This window comes from Pongo pygmaeus, chromosome 20, assembly GCF_028885625.2.
Source record: "Pongo pygmaeus isolate AG05252 chromosome 20, NHGRI_mPonPyg2-v2.0_pri, whole genome shotgun sequence".
Lineage (NCBI taxonomy): Eukaryota > Metazoa > Chordata > Mammalia > Primates > Hominidae > Pongo > Pongo pygmaeus.
Window position 1 is genome coordinate 2,770,232 of NC_072393.2, and position 27,550 is coordinate 2,797,781.

The window sequence follows — 27,550 nt, forward strand, 5'->3', positions numbered from 1 at the left end:
GAGGGCGGGACGTTTCGTCCTCCCTGCCGCACGTGCCCCGCCTACCCCGAGAGGCCCGGGAGTGCCTGTACCTTTCAGCTGCGCCGGCCGGGAGGCCACGGGGAGCTCGCCTTGGAGAGCCCAGGAGCAGGCGAGATATGGTGAGTGCGGGGCAGGAGCAGAGCCAGGGGACGGTCGGAGCGACGAGAACCGGCTGGAACCAGAGTCCGCCGAAGTCTGCGGCCGGGCTTGGCTGAGGGACGCGCGGGGCGGCGCAGGACTAGCGCCTGCGACCCGGGGACACCAACACAGCGGCCGGGCTGGAGGGCTAGGGGCAGTTTGGGGGGACGGAAGGGGCAGCCAGGAGCTGGGGGGTAATTTAGGGGGAGGCCTGGGCAGGAGGGGGGCTGGAGGTAGTTTGAGGGGACGGTAGGGGCGGTCAGGGGTCAGGGACCAGTTTGGGGGGACGGCAAGGGACGGTCAGCAGGTTGGGGATGTTACGCGTGTCCGTATAAGAGATCACCTGAGCAGGCTTAGTTTGAGCCACAAGGCTGTTTACTCACTTGGGTGCAAGTGGGCTGAGTCCGAGAAAGGAGTCAGCAAAGGGTGATGGGATTATTATTATTATTTTTTTCCATACTAGCAAAATACTTTATTTTTATAATGATAAAACAAGGAAAGTAAAGATTTCTTTTTGGTATATACCAGAGTTAAGGGTAGTAGAAAAATATGGGGATTAATAGGACTTTTATGCACTTTTGATGACAATAAAAAGTTAACAATACCAACTGTTTGCCATAAAACTTATCATAGCTCCCCCAAAACACACATATAAAGGATCATAGTTTTAAAATCTATAAAAGTAAAAAATATACAGTTGGAAGCTCTAGCGCTTATTCCATCTTTCATATAAAATTGTAAACATTTATTTACACAAAGCAAATGTATATAACAAAAGTCTGAGCACCCTTTTCTTCTGAGTCGTGGCTCCTGGAAGACGGGGCTGTGCACAGAAGCAAAGTCATCTCCTCCCCTGACTCCTGAAAACCAGATTCATAAATACAGCCATGGGCAGCTTCCCTGGGGGGACCCTAAGAATCACATTTTATTGCTATGACACTGCAGCAAGTGAGGAGCCCACTGTGTCGCCGGCCCCAGGAGTGTGATGGGATTATTATTGGGGTTTTTTGTTTGTTTGTTTTTTTGAGACGGAGTCCCGCTCTGTCGCCAGGCTGGAGTGCAGTGGCGTGATCTCGGCTCACTGCAACCTCCGCCTCCCGGGTTCACGCCATTCTCTCGCCTCAGCCTCCCGAGTAGCTGAGATTACAGGTGCCCGCCACCACGTCCGGCTAATTTTTGTGTTTTTAGTAGAGACAGGGTTTCGCCATGTTGGCCAGGATGGTCTCGATCTCTTGACCTTGTGATCCTCCCGCCTCAGCCTCCCAAAGTGCTGGGATTACAGGGGTGAGCCACCGCGCCTGGCAATCATTAGTCCTTATAGGTTTGGGACAGGCATCGGAGTTAGGAGCAGTTTTTTTGAGGACAGTTGGTGGGTGTTACAAAGTACATTCTCGGCCGGGCGCGGTGACTCACGCCTGTAATCCCAGCACTTTGGGAGGCCGAGGCGGGCGGATCACAAGGTCAGGAGATCGAGACCATCCTGGCTAACACGGTGAAACCCCGTCTCTACTAAAAATACAAAAAAATTAGCCGGGCGTGGTGGCGGGCGCCTGTAGTCCCAGCTACTCTGGAGGCTGAGGCAGGAGAATGGCGTGAACCTGGAAGGCGAGCTTGCAGTGAGCCGAGATCGCGCCACTGCACTCCAGCCTGGGCAACAAACAGCAAGACTCGGTCTCAAAAAAAAAAAAAAAGTACATTCTCAAGGGCGGGGACGATGTTTCAAAGTACATTCACAAGGGCGTGCGGGATGTATTGTCACAAGGGCTGGGAGGAGTATTACAAAGTACCTTCACAAGGGCGGGGTACCTTCACAAGGAAGTACATTATCACAAGGGCGGGGGGCTTGACCCCACCCACGATGGCTTGACCATGGTGCAGCCAGCTCAGAGCACCTTACAGGGGACAGCTTGGGGGGACAGCAAAGGACAGTGCGGGGGTCGGAGGCAGTCTGGGGGATGACCTCGGCGGTGGGAGTGACCTGCCCTGGGGGTTTTGTTGCAGGGTATCACCAATGCCCTGAAATCTTTATTCGGGCAGCCGGTTCCAGTAAATATACTGTCTCCTGTGTGCCTTTTTTCTTCTCCTTAGTGACAATAGGAAAATGTTCAAGTCTGTTTTCTGCCTTCTGGTCCGTCAGGATAACACCTGTTTATTCTGGGGTTCAGGCTAAGAATGGCCTAAGGAAGTCTCTCAGGAATATTCTCTCTCCCACCACAATTGTAGAGAAAGGGTGCGCAGTTCCACATCTTATAGCAGCTAGAGATGGATTAAAATGTTCATAAAAATAGTTTTTCAAATGCCAAAGCAATCAGACAAAAAATAATAGTAGTTATTCCTCCATACAAGTGCAGAGTTTGTGACAGCGTGTGATCGTGTTCCATTTCAGTTCAGCTAGACATGAGATTAACGCAAATTCTGCAAAAACCTGTAAAACTGAGGCGTGTTCCATTCTGGTTAGTTTCCAGTTTGTCATCAAGAGTATTGCTTCACTGATCCATCATCTGTTTGCTGACTGGGAAAAGCAGTTTCTGGCCACGTAAAGTCATAAAGACTGCGTTGGAACTCCCTTCCCCTACTTACACGCGGGGTGAAAGCAGTGATTCTGCTGCATTCTCACTCTACAGGATGAGGGTGTTTGTGGCATTTAAAGTGTAGCACCTGGAGCAGAGAGGTGAGCCCCAAGACCAGTGACTCCAGCTGAGCCCACAGTTGAGCCTGCACGGGAGGCCGCTGAGGGTGCAGCGGGGTCTGGCTGGGCAGCCTCCCCCTGCTCAGACCTCCTGCCTCGTGGAACAGCCACAGCGGGAACTGTTCATGCTGATTGAGGCTGCTGAGCATTGGAAAGACGATTGTCCTGGAGATGTGCTTGTGGGCGTTTTAGCGTTTCTGAGGTTGCACCTGTGGTTGTCTTGGAGCCGTTTCTAAGCAGCTGGTTTAGTTTATGCATTAAGTGTTTTTTTTCTTTTTTTGAGACACTGTGTCTCCCAGGCTGGAGTACAGTGGCGTGATCTCCACACATTGTATCCTCCGCCTCCCGGGTTCAAGCAATTCTCCTGCCTCAGCCTCCCGAGTAGCTGGGATTACAGGCACCTGCCACCACGACTGGCTAATTTTCATATTTTTAGTAGAGATGAGGTTTCACCATGTTGGCCAGGCTGATCTCAAACTCCTGACCTTAAACGATCCACCCTCCTCCGCCTCCCGAAGTGCTGGGATTTCAGGCGTAAGTCACCACGCCAGCCTGGATTAAGTTTTAATATAAACACCAGTGGTCTTTACTGCCTGCATAAATAGGCCTTCAGCCTCTCTTCAACACCTGTGTGCTGCTCCCAGAGCTCATCTCTGTTTTGCCCGCAGGGTAACCACTGTCCTGGTTTTTTTTTTTTCATTCTCTCTACCTTTACCATTTATTATTTATCACCATACAGAGTTTTAATTTTGCCTCCTTTGAATTTTTTTTTTTTTTCAGGCAGGGTCTTACTCTGTTGCCCAGGCTGGAGTGCAGTGGCGTGAGCACAGCTAACCACCAATGGCGCATGCATGCCACCATTCCTGGCTAATTTTTATATTTTTTTGTAGAGAAGGGCGCCTCGCTGTTGCCCCAGGCTAGTCTGGAACTCCTGGACTCAAGCGATCTGCCCTCCTTGGCCTCCCAAAGTGCTGGGATTACAAGCATGGGCCACTGCACCCGGCCTGAAATTTCAATAAGTGACTGTTACCATTAATGCACCATGAATATCAGCTCGAAAGGCTTTTCTGTGGTTTCTTTCCTTTGCACTGATGTCTGAGACGGTGACGCAGTTAGTTCAGTCATTCCAGCGTTTGTCGGGCTTGGGTTAATTCAAGTGTGTTCATTTATTTTATGTACTTATTTATTTTTAGAGACAAGGTCTTGTTCTGTTGCCCAAGCTGGAGTGCAGTGGTGTTATCATGGCTCACTGCAGTCTCAGACTCCTGGCTTTAATTAATCCCCTCACCTCAACTTTCCAAGTAGCTGAGACCACAGGTGTGCACCACCACACCCAGCCAAAGTTTTTTTTGTTTCTTTCTTTTTTTTTTTTTTTTTGAGACGGAGTTTCACTCTGTCACCCAGGCTGCAGTGCAGTGGCACGATCTCGGCTCACTGCAACCTCTGCCTCCCGGGTTCAAGCAATCCTCCTAACTCAGCCTCCCGAATAGCTGCGGTTACAGGCATGTGCCACCAAGCCTGGCTAATTTTTATATTTTTAGTAGACACAGAGTTTCATAACGTTGGCCAGGTTGGTCTCAAACTCTGGGCCTCAAGTGATCTACCTGCCTCAGCCTCCCAAAGTGCTGGGATTACAGGTGTGAGCCACTGCACCTGGCCTTCCTTGTAGCTTACTAATGTCTGTGTGTGGGCATATGTGGGCACTTGCTGTGCCTGGCCGTTGTCAGAACTAACTTCTGAATGGGTTCTGCTTTTGTCATTCACAGTGAGATGTGCGTTATGCCGATGATTGAACTTGCAGTTGACGTGGACGTTCCTTATTCTCCCATAGATAGCATCTCTCTTTGCCCAGGTGTTAAACTGCCCCTCGTTTCCAGCATTGTCGCAACGCTTGCTCTGTCATATATTCATGCACCATAAACACAGCTTCCCATCCTTTTCTGTCGGTCTATTTGTCCATCCTGCCGATACCATCCTCTAATTACTATTTTTTCTTTTTTTAAGAAGGAGTCTTGCTCTGTTGCTTAGGTTGGAGTGCAGTGGCACGATCTCGGCTCACTGCAACCTCCGTCTCCCGGGTTCAAGCGATTCTTCTGCCTCAGCTTCCCGAGTAGCTTAGATTACAGGCATATGCCAGCACGCCCATATAATTTTTAAATTTTTAGTAGAGATGGGGTTTCATCATGTTGGCCAGGCTGGTCTCGAACTCTTGACTTCAGGTGATCTGCCCCACCCTCGGCATTCCAAAGTATTCGCATTACAGGCATGAGCACCCGTACCTGGTCCTCCTAATTATGATTGTGATTTAAGTGCCTTGATGTGTTTTAGCATTGTCCTTCTACCGGCCGAGGTGGGCGGATCACGAGGTCAGGAGATCGAGACCATCCTGGCTAACAGGGTAAAACCCCGTCTCTACTAAAAATACAAAAAAAAATTAGCTGGGCGTGGTGGCGGGCGCCTGTAGTCCCAGCTACTCGGGAGGCTGAGGCAGGAGAATGGCGTGAACCCAGGAGGTGGACGTTGCAGTGAGCTGAGATTGCGCCACTGCACTCCAGCCTGGGTGACAGAGCAAGACTGTCTCAAAAAAAAAAAAAAAAAAGAATTGTCCCTCTACCTTGTTGTGTAGGAAACCTGGTTGTTCTTAGACATTTGCCTTTCATTTCAGTTCTTAGAAGTAGTTTTTCATAAATTCAAAAACAAGGAAAAACAAGGAAATGAGGCTGGTTTTGGATTTAATGGAATTTTATTCAAACCCTAGATCAGTCTGTGAGATCTGCTGACGTGGTGGCATTGTTTCCTTCCTGAGTCCATGTGCCATCTCTCATTTCTCTCTCCTTTTATGTCTTTCAGTAGTGTTTTATAATTGTTCCATGATGATTGTTTTATATCCTTCATTAGATATAAAATCCCTCTTGGCCAGGCTGGAGTGCAGTGATGCAGTCATGGCTCACTGCAGCCTCAGACTCCTGCGCTCAAGCGATCTTCGGCCTCAGCCTCCTGAGTAGCTGGGACTGCAGATTCATGCCACCACACCCAGCTAATTAAAAACTTTTTTTTTTAATAGAGCTGGGGTCTTGCTGTGTTGCCCAGGCTGGTCTCAAACTCCTGGGCTCAAGCGATCCTCCCGCCTCTGCCTCCCAAAGTGCTGGGAGGAAAGGCGTGAGCCACCGTGCCTGGCCCTGAGTGTGAATTTTAAAAGGTTAATGCCCAAGCAGTGTGTCTTAGTAAGGACAAGCAGGCCCTGAAAGAGCTTTGGAACACTGAAGACAGAGCAAGCAAAATATGCCAGTGGGCTCAGATCAAGTATTTTAGCAATGTTGATTATTCTGTTTTCATTGTGGAGTTGAATGCGCAGCCTTGCCCGTCTACCCATATGCAACAAGAAGCCCCGTTGTCGAAACCGCCCCCTCCCTGGCTGGCCAGTAAACAGTCCAAAGCCACACAGTCATCTGCTGCGTGGCTACCAGGGAGCGTCGTCCTGGCTGTGAAGCTTCCAGACAGTCACTGTCTGCTGTGTGTGGTTAGAACGATTTGGACATCCATGTTGTGTGTGTACAAGACTGTCCTCGGGAGATGGGCCAGAGGGCCCAGGTTTGCCTCAGTGCCATAAGTATCATTTCCATTTCAGGAAGGAGGTTCTGTGGACCCGTGAGTCTCACCACCGGAGGCATCAGGGCAGCTCCGGGCAGAGAGGCACAGGGCCCCTGGGAGCCTCCATCTCTAGTGGGCTGTGGAGGCCACATGGGAGGACAGTGTCCTGCACCAGATCCCCATGGCCAATTCACCGCCACCAGGACTGGTCTGAGATTCCCTGAGGCTGGAGCAGAGGCTTCGAAAGCCTCTCCAGAGGAGGAGTCCAGGCGAGGGGGCACAGTGGAATCCTGTCGTCATTGCATTTTGCACAGCATCTAGAACCTCTTGTCCCACAAGTAGGCTGATTTCCGATTGCACAGATGGGTCAGAGTAAAACCTGTAAGTGAGGAATATGTTCTCTCCAAAACCCAGATAGACCTACAAAGTGTTAGGCTTGCTCTGGCCGTGGGTGTTGATAAATGAGGTGTGCTTCCTGCCTGGGCTGCTGCTTCAAATAACGACCAGAAATATGAAGAAAGTGGTGGGGACTTGAGTCTAATGGGATGCAGCAGCTTGCCCCACCTGGAAAGTTCTGCAGCAGGCCCACGAGCCTGTCCCCATGCCTGACTCTTCCGAAAGCACAAATTAAATCTCTAAAATCTAAAACCCTCTCATCCCCAAGGCCAGCTACCCTCTTTCACTTCATAATGTCACAGGAATTATTCTTCCCCCATCCTACACTTCAGTAGGATTTTCATTATCGTTACGTCACAGAGAGATCCATTCTTTTCCATTGGTTCGTTTGTCCATCCTTCTGCTAATACTGTACTGGCAAGATTGACAGCTCTAAAATCCTTGCCCTGTGTTAGGTAAGACTTCACCCTGTTCTTCAGAAAGTTTTGGCTATTTTTAGACTTTTTTTCTCTGTTCAGTTTGGCAAGTAGTTTTGTTAAGTCCTAAAAAGTCTCATTAAGAGAGGATCTCACTGTGTGGCCCAGGCTGGAGTACAGTGGTGTGATCACAGCTCACTGAAACCTCCTGGGCTCAAGTGATCCTGCTGCGTCAGCCTCCCTAGTAGCTAGGACCGCAGGCACAGGCCATCATGCCTGGCTAATTTTAAAAATAATAATTAAAAAAAATTGTAGACTGTGTCTCCTTTTGTCACCCAGGGTGGTCTCAAATTCCTGGCCTCAAGCAGTCTTCCTCCCTCGGCCTCCCAAAATGCTGGGATTATGGGCACGAACCACCTCACAGGGCCCCGATCAAGATTTGTTTCTCCATTGAAATCCTTTACTAGCCTTAAGTACTTATTTAACTTTGGATTTTCCCATAGTATGTATCAGCTTTTAAAAATTAATTTTCCAACTATTATGAAGTAGAAATATAATGCAATTTCTTGGAATCTTGGTAAAAAATCTTTTTCTAGGATTATCTCTTTGTTCTGTTGGGGTTTTATGTGCATAATTCTTAGAAATTTGCATAAAGACAAGTTTATATTTTATAATTCTTGTATATTTTCTGTTGGTGCTGGAACTAGTATAACGTTGACTAGAGGTGAGGTCCTGGGCATCTTCATTTTGTGTATCATGTTTTGAGGAAGACAGTGAACTTCACATTCTTTATGTTTTTTAAAAATCAGCTTTACTGACATATATAACGTACAGCCATTTGACGTGTACATTTCATTGTTTTTTTTGTTTTGTTTTGTTTTGTTTTTTTGAGACGGAGTCTTGCTCTGTCGCCCAGGCTGGAGTGCAGTAGCGCGCACTCCAAGCTCCGCCTCCCCAGTAGCTGGGACTCCAGGCGCCCGTCACCAAGCCCGGCTAACTTTTTGCATTTTTAGTAGAGATAGCTAGGATGATCTCGATCTCCTGACCTCGTGATCCGCCCGCCTTGGCCTCCCAAAGTGCTGGGATTACAGGCGTGAGCCACCGCGCCCGGCCACTGGTTTTTAGAGTCACACAATCCTGCAACCAAGACCACAGTCAACCTGAGAACATTTCCATCACCTCACGAAGAAACCCCCAGACCCTTCAGTTAGCACTCTCCTATTGCCCCGGAGCCCCTCCACCACCCTAAGAAATGACTCATCTGCCTCTGTCTCTAGAGATTTGGCTGTTCTTGACATTTCGTATGTTGTTTCTCTTTTTTTTCCTTTTTATTCTTTTGTTCTTTTGACATTTCATATGAATGGAATCCTAATATGTGTTCTTTTCTGGACATGTTTTCAGGGTCATTCATGTTTTAGCCTGTCAGAGCCTCATTCCTTACATGGCTGAGTCATATCTACTCTGTGGACAGTACCACATTTTGTTTATCAGTTGATCAACTTTGAGTTGTTTCCACCTTTTGACTATTGTGAATAATGCTGCTGTGAACATTTGGGTACAAATGTTTCTTTAAATATGTTTTCAAATTTCTTCAGTATATATTTAGGAGTGGAATTTCCATTTGATAATACTATGTTAACTTTTTTCCTTATAATAGATTTTATTTATTTTTGTTTATTTGTTTGAGATGGAGTCTCGCTCTGTCACCCAGGCTGGAGTGCAGTGGCACGATCTCCGCTCACTGCAAGCTCGGCCTCCTGGGTTCACACCATTCTCCTGCCTCAGCCTCATCAGTAGCTGGGACTACAGGCACGCATCACCACGCTCGCCTAATTTTTTGTATTTTTCGTAGAGACGGGGTTTCACCTAACATGGTCTCGACCTCGTGATCCGCCCACCTCGGCCTCCCAAAATGCTAGGATTACAGGTGTGAGCCTCCGCACCCGCCGGTATCTTGTTTTCATTTGCATTTCCCTGATGACATGATGTGGAACATTTTTTATATACTCATCTGCCATCTATATATCTTCACAGATGAGTTGTCTTAAGGTCTTTAGCCTCTACACCTGGCTAATTTTTTCTGAATTTTAGAAATGGGGTCTCACTATGTTGCCCAGGGTGGTCTCAAACTCCTGAGCTCAAGCAATCCTCCCACCTTAGCCTCCCAACATGCTGGGATTACAGGCATGTGCCACCACACCTGGCCTATTTGTACATGCTTTGCTCTACATCACACTCTCCTGATGACCATAGCTCTCCAGAAAGCCTTGAAAATGAATAGTGTCAGTCCTCCAACTTTAATCTTCCCCTTCAATACTGTGTTGGTTGAGTCTTTTACCTCCATAGAAACTTTAGAAGCAGTTTGTCAATATCCACCAAATAACTTGCTGGGATTTTGATTGGGATTGTGTTGAATCTATAGATCAAGTTGGGAAGAACCGATGTCTTGACAATATTGAGTCTTCTATCCGTGGACATGGAATAACTATTCACTTAGTTCTTTGATTTCTTCTGTCAGAGTTTTATAATTTTCCTAAGATCTTGTGCACACTTTGTTAGATTTATACCTGAATGTTTTATTTTAGGGCAATGCTGATTTAATTCCAGTATTGTCTAAGAGCATATGATGTATGATATTCTTTTACACTTGTTAAGGTGTTTTATGTCCCAAAATACAGTCTAGGTTGAGGAATGTTCCATGTGAGCTTGACAATGTGTTTTCTGCTGTTGTTCAAGTTGTCTACAGACATTCATTATTGGGGGTGCTGTTGAATTCAACTCTGTCCTTATTGATGTTCCACCTGCTTGATCTATTTCTTTCTTTCTTTTTTTTTTTTTTGAGACAGAATCTTGCTCTGTTGCCCAGGCTGGAGTGCAGTGGCACGATCTCAGCTCACTGCAAGCTCCGCCTCCTGGGTTCACGCCATTCCCCTGCCTCAGCCTCCCCAGCAGCCGGGACTACAGGCACCTGCCAGCATGCCCGCCTAATTTTTTTGTATTTTTAGTAGAGACGGGGTTTCACCGTGTTAGCCAGGATGGATAGTCTTGATCTCCTAACCTCGTGATCCGCCCGCCTCAGCCTCCCAAAGTGCTGGGATTACAGGCGTGAGCCACCGCGCCCAGCTGCTTGATCTATTTCTAATAGGTGTTTAAGTCTTCAGCTATGATGGTGGATTCATCTGTTTTTTCCTTACGGTTCTAGCAGTTTGTACCTCCTCTGCCTGAAATTAATATATGTGCTCCAGCTTTCTTTTGAATAGTGTTAGCATGATTTATCTTTCTCCATCCCCTTACCTTTAATCTGTTATGTATCTTTAAAGTGGGTTTCTTATAGATTGGGGTCCCCAGCCCCCAGGCCATGGACCAGTACTGGGTTGCACAGGAGGTGAGTGGCGGGCAGGCAAGCAAAACTGAGTTCCATCTCCTGTCAGATCAGCAGCGGCATCAGACTCGCATAGGAGCCTGAACCATATTGTGAACTGCGCATGACAGGGATCTAGGTTGTGTGCTTCTTATGAGAATCTAATGCCTGATGATCTGTCACTGTCACCCATCACCCCCAGATGAGACTTTCCAGTCACAGGAAAACAAGCTCAGGACTCCCACTGAGTCTACCTTGGGGTGGGTATGTAATAATAATGTGCACAATAAATGTAATGCACTCGAGCCATCCTGAAAGCATCCAGCCCCCACCCCGTCCATCTGTGGAAAAACCGTCTTCCACAAAACCAGTCCCAGTGCCAGCCAGGTTGGGGACTGCTATTATAGACAACATATAGTTGGGTCTAGTTTTTTTGGTCCATCCTGACAATCTGTTAATTGTAGACCATCAACTTTTAAAGGGATTGTTGACATAGTTGGATTAATAGCTTCCATATTTGTTAGTTTTCTTTTGTTTTTTTTTGTTTTTTTTGTTTTTTTTTTTTTTTTTTTGAGACAGAGTCTTGCTCTGTTGCCCAGGCTAGAGTGCAGTGGTGCATTCTCAGCTCACTGCAACCTCTGCCTGCCGGGTTCACGCCATTCTCCCACCTCAGCCTCCCGAGTAGCTGGGACTACAGGCGCACACCACCATGCCCGGCTAATTTTTTGTATTTTTAGTAGAGACGGGGCTTCACCGTGTTGGCCAGGATGGTCTCGATCTCCTGACCTCATGATCTGCCTGCCTCAGCCTCCCGAAGTGCTGGGGTGACAGGCGTGAGCCCCCACGCCCGGCCTGGTTACTGTTTTCTATTTGTTACCCTTGTTTGTTGTTCCTTATTTTGTCTTCCACTCTTTTTCTGCCTTTTTTGGTTTTAATTGCATGTTTTGTGTGATTCCATTTTTTCTCCTTTCTTAGCAAGTCAGGTATGCTTGTCTTTCCTTTTTTTAGTGATGGCCCTAGAGATATTTATTTCCCTTTTATTTGGCAGGGTCTTGCTCTGTCACCCAGGTTGGAGTGCAGCGGTACAATCATGGCTCACTGCAGCCTTAATCTCCCGGGCTCAAGCCATCCTGTTACTTCAGCTTCCCAAGTAGCTGGGACCACAGGGTACATGCCTCCAAGCCCAGCTTATTTTTAAAAACTTTTTGTGGCCGGGCACAGTGGCTCATGCCTGTAATCCCAGCACTTTGGGAGGCCGAGGTGGGTGGATCACCTGAGGTCAGGAGTTTGAGACCAGCCTGGCCAACATAGTGAAACCCTTTTCTATAAAAATACCAAAAAATTAGCTGGGCATGATGGCGGGTGCCTGTAATCCCAGCTGCTCAGGAGGCTGATGCATGAGAATCACCTGAACCCAAGAGGCAGAGGTTGCAGTTAACTGAGATTGTGCCATTGCACTCTAGCCTGGGCGACAGAGGGAGAGTCTGTCTCAAAAACAAAACAACAACAACAAAAAACTTTTTAAAGACAGGGTCTCACTATGTTGCCCAGACTCCTAGCCTCAAGCAGTCCTCCTGCCTCAGCCTCACAAAGTACTGGGATTCCAGGCATGAGCCACCGTGTCTGGCCTAGAAGTTTTCATTACATGTCTTCAGGCTCAGTCTTTCCTCAGCCACAGCAGTCTCTCGTGAGTCCGTTAGTGTCATTCTCCGTTTCTGTCACAGTGCTTTTCATCTTTCCCATGGCTTTTTCATTCTTAGGATTTCCACTTCTCGGCCTGTATTGCCTGTTTCTGCATGTTGTCTACTTTTTCCATTAGAGCACTTCACCCGTTAATCATACTTGTTTTAAATTCCCAGTCTGATACTTCCAACGTCCCTGCCATATCGGAGGGGTTCTGCTTTATCTCTTCAAGCTGTGTCTTTTGCCTTTTAGTATGCCTTGTCATTTCTCTCTGGAAAGCCAGATGCAATGTACTGGGTGAAAGGCACTGAAGTAAATAGACCTTTAGTAACACAGTGGTGAGGTGTGGGCAGAGGGCAAGGATTCCCTGATCCTTTGATGACGTCTCAGTCTTTTCGTGAGCCTGTGCCCCACGACAATGAACTTCACAAGTGCTTCTCAGTTCCTCCTCCTCTCACTTGGCGGGACAAGATGAATAGAGGAAGCTGATGAGGGATACATCTCTTTCCACAGGCCATTTAGACTCTGATGAAACCCCAACAGGTGAGGCTCTGATCAAATAGTTTTAAGGGAAAGGCCTGGTGAGAAAGAACAGAAATATCTGGCCTATTTCAAAATCATTATTTTTCTCCTCTACAAGACTGGGCCCCCTGAGATTCCTAACTCAGACTTGGGCCCGCTGTGCCCCCAGCAATTCATCAGTTACAGCTCAGGGTTTCCCATCTAAGTAACGGTTCCCACAGAGGCTTCTGTTCATGGTTGCGTGTTCTGGTGAATTGTGATTCTCTGTATCCGCCTCTCTCTTCAGTTTGAGGGGGCAGAGCTTGCCTTGTGACATCAGTTCTCTGAAGGATGGAAGAAGAGCTTGTTGAGGTTTCAGTTTGTTCAGCTTTTGGAGTAATAACTTCCAAGCTCCTTACATGCTGGACCAAAAACTAGAAGTCATTTAACTTTTAAAAGGAACTGCCACACTGTTTTCTTAATTGGTTGTACCATTTTACATTCCCACCAGCAATGTGTGAAGATTCCTGTTTCTCCATATCCTTGCCAAAACTTATTTTCCTTTTTAGTTTATTTTACCCATCCTAGTGGGTGAGAAGTGGTATCTCCTTTTTGTATTGATTTGCATTTCCTTGATGACTAATTACTGATAATGTTTATTTTTCTTGGAGAAATGTCTATTTACATCCTTTCCCCACTTTGTTGTTGTTGTTGAGACTGAGTCTTGCTCTGTACCCAGGCTGGAGTGCAATGGTGCGATCTCGGCTCACTGCAACCTCTGCCTCCTGGGTTCAAGCAATTCTCCCTCCTCAGCCTCCTGAGTAGCTGGGATTACAGGCATCCGCCACCATGCCCAGCTAAGTTTTGTATTTTTAGTAGAGATGGAGTTTCACCATATTGGCCAGGCTGATCTCAAACTGCTGACCTTGTGATCCACCCACCTCTAAAGTGCTGAGATTACAGGTGTGAGCCACTGTGCCCGGCCGCTAAATCAGTTTTGTTTGATCTTTTCAAACAACTAGCTTTGGTTTCATTGATTTTTCTCTAGTGTTTTACTGTTCTCTGTTTCATTGATTTGTCTGTAATATTTATTATTTCCTTACTCCTAATTGCTTAGGGTTAGTTTTGTTTTCCTGTTGTCTTGAGGTGAACTAGGTTAGGTTGTTGATTTGCAGTCTTTAGGATAGGTATTTATAGCTATTAATTTCCTTTATATAAGTTTTGTATATTATGTCTTTATTTTCCATCCATCTCAAAGTATTTGCCTTTTGATTTCTCTTTGATCCATTAGTTACGGAGGAGTGTGTTAATATCAACATATTAGTGAATTTGCCAAATTTTCTGTATTAGTTTCCAATTTCATTTCTCATTCCATTGTGGTCAGAGAACATACTTATTTCTGGTTTTCTTCTTTTTGTTGGTGGTGTTTTTTTATTGGGAGACTGACTCTCACTCTGTCAGTGGTGTGATCAGAGCTCACTGCAACTTGTCTTCTGGGTTCAAGCAATTCTCATGCCTCACCCTCCCAAGTAGCTGGGAATCCATGTGTGTGCCACCATACCCAGCAAATTTTTGCATTTTTAGTAGAGACAGGGTCTCACTATGTTGCCCAGGCTGGTCTCGAACACCTGAGCTCCAGCGATCCATCTGCCTTGGTCTCCCAAAATGCTGGGATTACAGGTGTGAGTCACCAAGCTCAGCCAATATTTTGTATTTCTATTGTTTAAAATGTGTTGAGGTTTCTTCTATGGCCTAGCAAAGGGTCTCTTTTACAGAACGTTCTTCTGCACTTGAAAAGAATGCATGTTTTGCTATTGCTGGGTTCAGTGTTCTGCAGATGTCTGCTATGTCTAAATGACATAGTGTTCAATTATTTTATTTCCTTGTATTTCACCTAGATGTTCTATCATTAAAAAGTGGGGTAATTGATGATGCTGTGTTCAACTAAAAAAAAAGAATGGGTATTTATGTTCCAACTTTTATTTTTAATTATCCATTTATTTTATTTTTATTTTTATTTATTTTTTGCTCTGTCATTTATTGTCATTTATTGTCATTTATTGTCATTTATTGTCATTTATTACTGTCATTTATTGTCATTTATTTGCTCTGTTATTTATTTCTTGCTCTGTCACCGAGGCTAGAGTGACAGTCTTGGCTGGAGAGCACAATCTTGGCTCACTGCAACCTCCGCCTCCTTGGTCAAGCAATTCTCCTGCCTCAGCCTCCTGAGTAGCTGGGACTACAGGCACGTGCCACCACGCCCGGCTAATTTTTGTATTTTTAGTAGAGACAGAGTTTCACTATGTTGGCCAGGCTGACTTCGAACTCCTGACCTCCAGTGATCTGCCCACCTTGGCCTCCCAAACTGCTGGGATTATAGGTGTGAGCCACCGCACCCAGCCCCATCCTTTACTTTCAATCTGTTTGTATCTTTGGAGCAAAAGTGTGTGTCTTACACAGCGTGTATCGTTGGATTGTTTGTTATCCATATTCTGCCGTTTCACTGGGTTCCGGAACTCACTCCCAGTTAGTGTCATTATTGATGCAGACATACTTATGTTTGCAAACATCTTACTTTTTGTTTTCTGTGGGTTTTATGTCTTTCTTGTTGCTACACTCCTTTACTACTTTTTTTTTTTTTTTTTGAGATGGAGTTTCGCTCTGTCACCCAGGCTGGAGAGCAGTGGTGTGATCTCAGCTCACCGCAAGCTCCACCTCCTGGGTTCAAGAGATTCTCCTGCCTCAGCCTCCCAAGTAGCTGGGATTACAGTCTTGTGCCACCACACCCGGCTAATTTTGTATTTTTAGCAGAGACGGGGGTTTCACTGTGTTGGCCAGGCTGGTCTCAAACTCCCGACCTCAGGTGATCCGCCTGCGTCAGCCTCACAAAGTGCTGGGATTACAGGCCTGAGCCACCGCGCCCGGCCACTACTTTCATTTTCATTAAGTATTTTCTAATGAAACCTTTCAATTAACTTTTTACTATTTGTTGGTTTCTTTAGGGGTTACTGTATTATAAATGTGAGGCTTATCAGATGAGCTTCAGGTTTATATTAATTGCTTGATTCCAGTGAGATAGAGAAATGCTGCATCTGTGTAGCTCTATTCCCTCCTGCCCCCCCCACTTTTCTGGCATTATTAATACATACTACATCCATGAATATTATCTGCCAGAACAGTGCATTTTAATTAGTACTTTACCATCTATAGTCATGTCCCTTGCTTAAATATGCCTTTGCTCCCTCCCACCCACCTCCTCTGTGCTGTTATTGGCAAATAGGTATTCTTATGTGTTATACGTGTAACAGTTCTTTACAAACATATTTATATGGCTGCCTTTAAAATAATTTAAGAAAATAAAGGAGAAAAAACTGATACAATGTTGCCTAGGGCTCCAGGCAGACAAAAACAGGAATTCTTAAGTCACATTGTTAGAAACTCTCTGGCTGGCCGCAGGCCCGTCTATACAAAGATCCCCTTACCAGGCAGTGGATTCCAAGGACTTACGGTTTTCTCCAGTAGCCGATCGAAGGCTTGTCCAAAAGACCTATGAAATATGCATTGTTTGGACAACTGAGGCCGGCTGCATTATGCAGCGTTTCAAACGGAAAAGTTACTTCGTTTGCATAGCATTTCTCTCTAGACCCTGCTGGTAGAGGAAAATAAGCGGTCACAGTAAAAAGGCAGAGATAAGTTCAGACTGATAGTGGTGCTGTGAAGTTTATGAGGAAGTGACTGTGAACCAGTAAAAGATCTAACATTCACGACATAGAGGTGGTGTTGGGACACGACAGAATCTTGTTTGAATTTATGAATTGAGTCCAGTTCCCCAGTACCTTCAGTGTCACCAATCCTCCTGCACACCTATGTGGTCTGTCTTAGGACTCAGTGGTCTTTGAGGATGTGGCTGTGGACTTCACCATGGAGGAGTGGGCTTTGCTGGATTCTGCTCAGAGGAACCTCTACAGAGATGTGATGCTGGAGACCTTCCGGAACCTGGCCTCAGTAGGTAAGGATGACATCATTCCTTCACTTGGTTTATTAATGAACTCATTTCTTTCTCATCAGTTCTGTTCCAAGATGTGAAATGTGGGAAAGGACAAAGACAGACATGTTCACAGCCACCGTGGACCTAGAATCTAATCATTATTCCTTAACAGTGAAAACGTGTGTGAAACAGATGTTAATTCTGTCTTGGTTTGAAAGACGTGAAGTTCCTTTAGTGTCATTAGTATGGGTACATTAGTATGGGTATAGATTTCATTGGTCATTTAGGATCACAGAGTGGCTCCTTGTTCGATACCTGTGACTTACTGTGTTTGTGAAATACCTAACATTTTGACCCCTTATGTCTGTTATTGATGAGGTCCTCAAAATGCTAAACTCCTCAGTGTCTTCCTTTGCTTAATACGTGTCTTATTCCTTATGAGATTTGTTTACTTTTTTGTTTCAGATGATGAGACTCAATTTAAAGCCAATGGGTCAGTTTCTCAGCAGGATATGTACAGGGAAGAAAAATCTAAGAAACAGACAATACCAAACTTCACAGGAAATAATTCCTGTGCCTACACTTCAGAAAAAAATTGTGAAGGCTATGGCACTGAAGACCACCACAAAAATCTGAGGTGAGTTGCACTCACAAGAGAAAAATCCTTGTATGCAATTAAATATATATATAAGTATTGCTCCAAATACAAGCATTGCTCCAAATTTGTTTATTCCTCAGAATTTTAACCAAAAAAAAATTTGTATTTGACTTAGACATTGATAATTTAAAACATAATTGTTAGAAATAATTACAGGGGGCCGGGCGCAGTGGCTCACGCCTGTAATCCCAGCACTTCGGGAGGCCGAGGCAGGTGGATCACAAGGTCAGGAGATCGAGACCATCCTGGCTAACACAGTAAAACTCTGTCTCTACTAAAAATACCAAAAAAATTAGCTGAGCGTGGTGGCAGGCACCTGTAGTCCCAGCTACTTGTGAGGCGGAGGCAGGAGAATGACGTGAACCTGGGAGGCAGAGCTTGCAGTGAGCTGAGATTGCACCACTGCACTCCATCCTGGGCGACAGAGCAAGACTCCATCTCAAAAAATAAATAAAAATAAATTACAGGAAAACCCCATATATAATAAATACTGCATTAATAAATGTCTCTTCAAACAATTCAGAATAGAAAAACTTCATGTATACTGAAATGTAGTTAGAAATGTACTTCTAATACTTGTTAATACATATCAACAAATCATTTCTAAACATACCATAAATAAAAATGTTTCTCCTTTTTAACAGAAATCATATGGTGGACAGATTCTGTAAACATAATGAAGGTAATCAATATGGAGAAGCCATCCATCAAATGCCAAACCTTACCCTGTACAAGGAGATTTCTGCTGGAGAAAAACCATATGAATGCACCAAGTGTGGGACAGTCTTCACGCATCTTTCTTCTCTTAAAAGGCACATCAGGTCTCGCTGTGGACGAAAAGCGCCTCCGTGTGAGGAATGTAAGCGGGCCTGCATTTGTCCCTCACACCTACACCGTCCTGGAAGAACCAACGCTGACGAGAAGCCGTATAAGTGTCAAGCATGTGGGCAAACTTTCCAACATCCCCGTTCCCTCTCTCACCACGTAAAGACTCACACAGCAGAGAAAACCTACAAATGCGAGCAATGTCGGATGGCGTTTAATGGGTTCGCAAGCTTCACTAGACATGTGAGAACTCACACAAGAGACAGGCCATATAAATGTCAGGAATGTGGGAGAGCCTTCATTTATCCCTCGACATTTCAAAGACACATGACAACACACACTGGAGAGAAGCCCTATAAATGTCAACACTGTGGGAAAGCCTTCACTTACCCCCAGGCTTTTCAAAGACATGAGAAGATGCACACGGGAGAGAAGCCCTACGAATGCAAGCAGTGTGGGAAAACATTCAGTTGGTCGGAAACCTTGCGAGTCCACATGAGGATCCACACTGGGGAGAAACTCTATAAATGTGAACGCTGTGGGAAGGCTTTTACCTCTTCCAGATCATTCCAAGGTCATTTGAGGACGCACACTGGAGAGAAACCTTATGAGTGTAAACAATGTGGGAAAGCCTTCACTTGGTCCTCAACATTTAGAGAACATGTGAGAATTCACACGCAAGAGCAGCTCTATAAATGTGAACAATGTGGGAAGGCTTTTACCTCTTCCAGATCATTCCAAGGTCATTTGAGGACGCACACTGGAGAGAAGCCTTATGAGTGTAAACAATGTGGAAAAACCTTCACTTGGTCCTCAACGTTTAGAGAACATGTGAGAATTCACACACAAGAGCAGCTCTATAAATGTGAACACTGTGGGAAGGCCTTTACCTCTTCCAGAGCATTCCAAGGTCATTTGAGGATGCATACTGGAGAGAAGCCTTATGAGTGTAAACAATGTGGGAAAACCTTCACTTGGTCCTCAACCTTACATAATCATGTGAGGATGCACACTGGAGAGAAACCTCACAAATGTAAACAATGTGGGATGTCCTTCAAGTGGCCCTCCTCCTTCCGGAACCATCTGAGGATGCACACAGGACAGAAATCCCACGAATGTCAGTCATACTCAAAAGCCTTCAGTTGCCAAGTCATTCTTTCTAAAACCAGTGAGAGCACACACTAAAGAGAAATTCTATAACTCAGTAACAGGGGGTAACCTCACATTAATTCATGTATAATACTCCAGAAAATTCACACCAGGAGAGAAATCTTACAAGTATGATACTGTCTTTGTCAATACCTCATTTGTAAAACAGACCCATTAGTCATGAATTTCCAGCTGTTTCAAAAATAAATGTTTATGTGAGAAAATAATTCTCTAAGTCCTCTATCAGCTATAGTACCTGAAGTTTTAATAGTTAAGTGTTTTATCTCTTAAATATTTTCATTTCGAACCATATTAGACCCATGGTGATTTGAAGTGTACTTTGAACAGAGTCTCGCTCTGTCACCCAGGCTGGGGTGCAGTGGTGCGATCTCCACTCACTGCAAGCTCTGCCTCCCGAGTTCACGCCATTCTCCTGCCTCAGCCTCCAGAGTAGCTGGGACTACAGGCACCTGCCACCAGGCCTGGCTAATTTTTTGTATTTTTAGCAGAGATGGGGTTTCACCATGTTAGCCAGGATGGTCTCGATCTCCTGACCTCGTCATCCACCCACCTCGGCCTCCCAAAGTGCTGGGATTACAGGCGTGAGCCACCGTGCCCAGCTGAACATGACATAATTTTTATAGTTTCTATATTTTTCTGTATGGGATCATTACAACAATGAAACTTTGACATTTCTTATTCTTAGTGGCCTACTGCTACAGATAGTGGATATCACTTACCTATTTTATATATTGTACCTTACCAAATTTTTTTTTGCAAAACCTTGTAAATATGCAGAGTTCTCTATAAAGTATAGTCTCTAATCATCTTTTGCAATTTGTTTTTCCTCATTTCTCACTGGGAGTTAGACAGTAGCCTTTGAATTAGGAATGGGGACCTATAAAACAAGAATGAAATCTGTAGATGGTTTTGTTACAGATATATGTGTAAAGCTGGCAATGACATTTCCCTGAATGTCTTTCCTTTATGGCACCAAGTTAAAATCTGCTGATTTTCTACTTTGCATGACGTTTGGCAGTCAGGACTAGAGAGAGAAGTCATTACCCGCTTTGTAGAGCCAGCACACTCAGAGACATAAAGGTGGCACACAGGCATACCATGCACATGGCCTTCTGGATCATTGTATTGATTCCTGCCACTGTTAATGAAGAGTATCTCTACAACAGACACCAGCTGCCTAACTTTCAGCCAGACATCTCCATGAGCTCTCCCAACATGAATACATTTAGTGTGGATTGCTACAACACCTGCCATGTCCACCAGGCCACTGATCCTGACTGTCGTGGTGATCATCTCTGAAGCTCTGAGTCCCTCCTTTAGGTCTTACCTTATTTTTATTTATTTATTTTTTTTTTGAGACAGTCTTGCTCTGTTGCCCAGGCTGAAGTGCAGTGGTGTGATCTCGGCTCACAACCACTGCCTCCCGGGTTCAAGCGATTCTCCTGCCTCAGCCTCCCAAGTAGCTGAGACTACAGGTATGCACCACCATGCCCGGCTAACTTTTGTATTTTTAGTAGAGACAGGGTTCACTATGTTGGCCAGGCTGGTCTTGAACTCCAGACCTCGTGATCCACCCACCTTGGCCTCCCAAAGTGCTGGGATTACAGGTGTGAGCTGCTGTGCCCAGCCCAGGTCTTACCTTATTTTTATACTAAACATTTTGTTCTTTTGTTCTCTTACTACTGCTTATGGTTCTGTGTGCAGACACAACCATGACAGCCTACGCAACAGCCAAAAAGCACATACATACACACACACGTTTGATTGTGTACAGCATCGTTGAATGACTACTTAGTCCATGTAAGAATAATCACCTCTCTCATATCAGGCTGACTGTTGGGAGTGTCCTATTACTCAGAGCTGAGTGCAACCCTTCAGTATGTGTTCAATACTATGTTTAATTATATGCTATTAAGAACAAGACACTTTTTGTCAAATTCCTCTGTAGTGGTTTCTTAGATTTTATCAACCATGTTCAGATAAACTGTATACTAACAAATATTTTTACTCTGAAGATATAAATATTCCATTGCAATTATGGAATATGAAATCAACTTTGTAATTCTGTCAATTTAGGCACTATTTATTAGTATTACCAGATGTGTACCAGCTCATGCACTCTTCTTAAAGGTCAATTTTTCATATACTTAAAACTTTTTACTTTTTTTTTTTTTAGACGGAGTCTTGCTCTGTCACCCAGGCTGCAGTGCAGTGGCACTATCTCAGCTCAATGCAAGCTCTGCCTCCCGGGTTCACGCCATTCTCCTGCCTCAGCCTCCCGAGTAGCTGGGACTACAGGCGCCCGCCACCACGCCCGGCTAATTTTGTGTATTTTTTAGTAGAGACGGGGTTTCACTGTGTTAGCCAGGATGGTCTCGATCTCCCGACCTCGTGATCCACCCGCCTCGGGCTCCCGAAGTGCTGGGATTACAGGCGTGAGCCACTGCGCCCGGCACTTCTATCCTAACAATCTTAACCAAAGAACTACTGAGGGGTGTTTAAACGGTGGGGAGCCATAGACACACAGTTGTGCATTCTTGGAGTTAAGAGTAGTGACTCCCCATAACAATAAACACAGGGTGTGCTTCAGCTTCATTTCTGCAATGGTTTAAACTTAGGCCATGTAATATGTGGCCCTGAATTGGAACACGGGTGTCACTCATCAGAGGGTTCCCATGAGATGTGGACCACAGACTGTCTTACCTACACAAGTTGTAAGTTGAGTGTTAGCCTAGCTCCTGCAGCAGCAGATCCCTCTCCCAGCCTCTCCTGCATTCCAACCTGGATGTTCCCTGGCAGCTATGATGTTAAGGCTACAAATGCTGAATTTAATACTATGGTCACACTTGCAATTATTTTAAAAGGGGGGAGGGGGTTTTCATAAAAGCCTTTGTATGGCCAGGCCTGGTGGCTGACGCCTATAAATTCCAGCACTTTGTGAGGCCAAGGCAGGCAGATCACTTGAGGTCAGGAGTTCGAGATCAGCCTGGCCAACATGGTGAAACCCCGTCTTTACTTAAAAAATACAAAAATTAGCCGGGTGCGGTGGCTCACGCCTGTAATCCCAGCACTTTGGGAGGCCGAGGCAGGCGGATCACGAGGTCAGGAGATCGAGACCATCACGGCTAACACAGTGAAACCCCGTCTTTACAAAAATACAAAAAATTAGCCAGGTGTTGTGGCGCTCTCCTGTAGTCCCAGCTACAGGCTGAGGCAGGAGAATGGCGTGAACCTGGGAGGAGGAGCTTGCAGTAAGCCGAGATCGCGCCACTGCACTCCAGCCTGGGCAACAGAGCGAGACTCCGTCTCAAAAACAAAAACAAAAAAATACAAAAATTGGCTGAGCACGGTGGTGGGTGCCTGTAATTCCAGTTTCTCAGGAGGCTGAGGCAGGAGAATTGCTAGAACCCGGGAGGCGGAGGTTGCAGGGAGTCAAGATCGCACCACTGCACTCCAGCCTGGGCGACACAGCAAGACTCTGTCTCAAAAAAAAAGAAAAAACCCATAAAAGCCTTTGTAATATGTGGCTCTTGCATCTGAATGTTAAAAATTGACATAAAACATTAAATTTTTTTATTATACTTTAAGTTTTAGGGTACATGATGTGCACAACTTGCAGGTTTGTTACGTATGTATACATGTGCCATGTTGGTGTGCTGTGCCCATTAACTCGTCATTTGCATTAGGTATATATCCTAATGCTATCCCTCCTCCCTCCCCCCAAAACATTAAATTTTTGAAATTTCATAAATAGTAGATGGTTCATCTGAAACAGAGAATGACTGCATGGCAAACATGATTGCTGCCAAAAGCTGGAGTTTGGCAAGGGCATAGCCCAGGCACTATGACCTCTACCCATTCCTGACACTGGGCTCTTGACCCCCTACCTGGGGGATGTCCCACTGCTGACGGCTTGTGTTTGGCTTTCTGGATTCACTGCAGTTTGTAAATGGATAGTTTGACCCTGCTTCCCTCACCTTCTCCTGGTACACACAACTTAAGGTAGTTATCCCTCAGAAACAGACTGATCTTTTCTGAGCTGCTCACTGGATAAATGATCAGGACAAAAGGGATGGGAGGTTATGTAAAGCCATCTTGAAATTTTTTTGAAAATTTCAGATTTTATCACAACCAATTTTTAAAGCTGTGTCTTTGAGTAAATCGTATTAAAAGGTTTCTCTGTGGAAAAACTTTGTTCCTATTCCATACAACCCTTCCAGAAGAAAGGTCTGGATAACACTAAAGGATGATTTTTGAAATGTAAAATGATTGCCCAATGGGACACAGTGATTTTGTAACAGGAGGAAATATCCAAAAGCATCTGAGGAGGTGGCTGGGGGAGGGCAGAGGCCAGTGTTCATCTTATTTTTCAGAATCTTTCCGGCAACCTTTTCCTTCCTCCTGAAGGAAAACCCTCTGTGCTGCTTTCCAAACTCCCATGAGTTCTTTTTATTTTATTTCATTTATTTTTTGAGACAGGGTTTCACTCTTGTTGCCCAGGCTGGAGTGCAATGGCGTGATCTTGGCTCACTGCAAACTCCACCTCCCGGGTTCAAGTGATTCTCCTGCCTCGGCCTTCCAAGTAGCTGGGATCACAGGCACACGCCACCATCCTCAGCTAATTTTGTATTTTCAGTAGAGACGAGGTTTCACCATGTTGGTCAGACTGGTCTCAACCTCCTGACCTCAGGTGATCCACCTGCCTCAGCTTCCCAAAGTGCTAGGATTACAGGCGTGAGCCAACGTGCTCGGCCCCCATAAGTTCTCTGAATGCAAACTGACTGCTGAGCCTAGACCACCCTGACACGCTGTGAGGGAGCCGCCCAGCTGCTATACCTGCCCTGCAGAACACCCTGAGGGCCCCACTGGTGAAAGTGATGATCTGTCCTCACAGACAAGCAAACTATGTGGAACTGACTGCCTCAGGCAGTCCCTCTGAAATCAGGGACTCATTCATTGGACAGAACTGAGAATTCTCCCTAGAGAGGGAGTCCGCGCTGAGTGTCTGTTAACCTTCACTGCTGACTAATGGACGTCTTGCTTAGGTTGCCCTGAAAATTGTAAACTCAGTTTCCGGCAGTACCTTGTGTCTCCTGTGGGACCATAATCAGGTGTGGAACCTATGGTGACACCGTCTGAGCTGTGGAAGCTTCAAATTACTGGCAAGAGTTCTGCTCTCCCACACACTTGGTAACTTAGGTAAAAAGGATTAATACATAAGTTTAAGGAGGAAGCCAAGTGGCTTTCTAAAATAGACCTTTATTTTAACTAAGTCCAAAACCCCTAAAGGGCATAGCTGGAATCATTCCTGCAAGCTCATTCCCCCCCGTGCTGTGACGGTCTTACTGATAATTATTTTGCTGTAAAGCAGGGGCCAATAGGCTGCACTGCAAAAAACTTAGCAAAGCAGGCCTGAGTGCCATCTCTTGAAAGGCCTGTTTACAAGGTCAGCTGTGTCAAAATTGCACAAGCAATATGGTTTATGCAAAACACCTTTCATTCCAGGCATCTGGAATCTTGGTATTTGCCAAGCAGTGAGTGCATCATAACCAGCTGGCAATAAAAAACCCTGGCAGAGTCTCTGTTGAGCTTCTCAGGTTGGTAAATAGTCACACATGCTGTTACAATTAGTTTCCCGGGCAGTAAAGGCATCTTGTATGCCGCCAACCAGGGAGGACCCTTGGAAGCTTATGCCTGGTTTCCCCGACTTCACCCCATGTGCCTCGTCCCTTTGCTAATAGTTGGCTCTGTTTCCTTGCACTGTAATAAATCTTAGCTGTAAGGCTGACTATATACCAGTTCCCTTCAGTACCCCTAACAAATGACTGAACCACTGGGGGTGGCCTTGAGGCCCCCCAGCACACTTGACATCCTGAAACTGGGAAATTTTAAATGCATTTTCATAAGAGTGGATGGAAGCTTTGTGTCTTAATGATCTGCAAAGCCCAAAAAGCCCATTTTGCTTTTCAAAGATCATTTTCATAAGTTTCACTACCACCACATGGGCTCACAGGAAAGAGAAAAAAATGTAATAGCTTTCTGTGTGTGTGTGGTGGGGGGCGTTGTTTCTTTGTAGAGATGAGGTCTCACTGTGTTGCCCAGGCTGGTCTGGAACTCCTGGACTCAAGTAATCCTCCCCACTCAGCCTCCCAAAGCTCTGGGATTAAAGTTGAGAGCCACCACCCCTGGCCAATAGCTTTGCATTTTGTTAATAAGGAAAGCAAATGAAATTCTGTCAATTTCTCGATGTTAAGTACTGCGCAGATTAATATGACTTATCATCTCATTGTACCTCCTGTTCCCAGCCTCCCTCCCATCATACAAATGAAGAAAGTTAAGCACAGGAAACACAGAATCTTAACCTTAACTCACATATCTTGAGATAAACATAGTAATTTAACCTCTCAGTTTTGAAGGCCTGTTATCTGCCACCTCTTATACTTAGCTCTGTTTTTTTTTTTTTTTTTTTTTTTTTTAAGACGGAGCTTTGCTGTTGTTGCCCAGGCTGGAGTGCCATGGCGCGATCTCAGCTCACCGCAACGTCTGCTTCCTGGGTTCAAGCGATTCTCCTGCCTCAGCCTCCCGAGTAGCTGGGATTACAGGCATGCTCGGCTAATTTTTTGTATTTTTAGTAGAGATGGGGTGTCTCCATATTGGTCAGGCTGGTCTCCAACTCCTGACCTCAGGTGATCCGCCCACCTCGGCCTCCCAAAAATGCTGGGATTACAGGTGTGAGCCACTGTGCCCGGCCCCTCAAAAGTTTTTAAACTGAGAACTCTACAAGACAATAATAGGCTGGGCGCCATGGTTCATACCTGTGAACCCAGAACTTCGGGAGGCCAAAGTGGGAGGACTACTTGAGCTCAGGAGTTCGAGGCCAGCCTGGGCAACATAAGGAGACTTTGTCTCTACTAAAAAAAATTTTTTTTAATTAGCAAGGCATGGTGATGCATGCCTGGAGTCCCAGCTACTGGGGAGGCTGAGGTGGGAGGATCACTTAAGCCTAGACGTTTGAGGCAGCAGTGAGCTGTGACTGTGCCCCTCCCACTCCAGCCTAGGTGACAGGATGTGATCCTTGTCTCAATCAATCAATAAATGACAAGTATAATTAGCTAATTTTACAAATATGGCATCGAATTTTACAAACAGGGCTGAAAAGGCTACATGTTTCACATAACATGACATTCTGGAAAAGGCAAAGATACAGGTAGCTAAAGCAGATCAGTGGTTAGGAGTGAAAGGTTGAGTACAAATGGGCAACCCAAGAGTATTTGGGGAGTGATAGAATGTTCTCTATTTTGGTGGTGTAAATATGCATTTATGAAAACTCATAGAAATACGCTTAAAATAGTCTTACTGTATGTATATTAAAAATAATAAAAAACAACAAACCGCTTTCGCTAAGAGAAAATGTAAACCCTCCCTGAACTTTGAAAACGTGCAATGTGGTTGGGCGCGGTGGATCACACCTGTAATCCCAGCACTTTGGGAGGCCGAGGTGGGCGGATCACTTGAGGTCAGGAGTTCAAGACCAGCCTGACCAACATGGTGAAACCCCGTCTCTACAAAAATACAAAAAATTAGCCGGGCGTGGTGGCAGGTGCCTGTAATCCCAGCTACTCGGGAGGCTGAGGCAGGAGAATCGCTTGAACCTGGGAGGTGGAGGTTGCGGTGAGCCGAGATAGCGCCACTGCACTCCAGCCTGGGCAACAAGAGCAAAACTCCGTCTCAAAAAATAAATTAAATAAAGAAAGAAAAGAAAAGAAAACGTGCAACGTTTCTTTTACCACCTTTGGATACTCAGGAAGCACTGAAGGTCTGAGGAAGGAGGGCTCATGCCCCAAACTTGCTTGTACTGATGTTAGGAAATGCCCTTTCGGGCCGCACCTGCCAAGAACGCTTCTGTGAGAGTTGAGTTTATTCAGGTCCCCAGGGTCAGATCTTTGGAGATGCTGTGGTTTTGAAACCTAAAGGCGCACTCCAGTTCTCCCAAAGAGGACTCTACCTAGTGGGGGGTCCTAATCCTCAGGCATCAGCCGAGGACTTGGCTTCAGACCAGTTTCGACTCTCCAGCTCCCATAACAACCCAGTTCCACGACTTCTTCCCCAC

The 27,550-nt window shown here is 45.5% G+C and overlaps 2 protein-coding genes across 3 annotated transcripts in view; one reads left to right on the plus strand and one right to left on the minus strand.

The window, feature by feature from the left end:
* Positions 1-20,251, plus strand: ZNF57 (zinc finger protein 57). The gene is made up of 4 exons (XM_054466100.2): positions 1-140; positions 16,682-16,808; positions 17,253-17,424; positions 18,090-20,251. The coding sequence occupies exons 1-4, from the start codon at positions 138-140 to the stop codon at positions 19,453-19,455; spliced, it is 1,668 nt and encodes a 555-aa protein (XP_054322075.1). The 5' UTR covers positions 1-137; the 3' UTR covers positions 19,456-20,251.
* ZNF77 (zinc finger protein 77) overlaps positions 17,503-27,550 on the minus strand; it is a 26,248-nt gene continuing 16,200 nt past the window's right edge. The window contains exon 4 of one of the 2 annotated variants that reach the window (XM_063658315.1): positions 17,503-18,272. In XM_063658315.1, coding sequence (XP_063514385.1) covers positions 18,263-18,272 — 10 coding nt within the window. In that variant the 3' untranslated portion in view covers positions 17,503-18,262. The remainder of the gene's footprint in view (positions 18,273-27,550) is intronic. The other variant, XM_054466102.2, reaches the window with a different exon arrangement.

Excerpts from the sequence above, each read along its gene's own strand:
- ZNF57 (XM_054466100.2), top strand. Across the intron at positions 16,809-17,252 it reads CCGGAACCTGGCCTCAGTAG|ATGATGAGACTCAATTTAAA; the intron begins GTAAGGATGACA and ends TTTTTGTTTCAG. Across the intron at positions 17,425-18,089 it reads GACCACCACAAAAATCTGAG|AAATCATATGGTGGACAGAT; the intron begins GTGAGTTGCACT and ends CCTTTTTAACAG.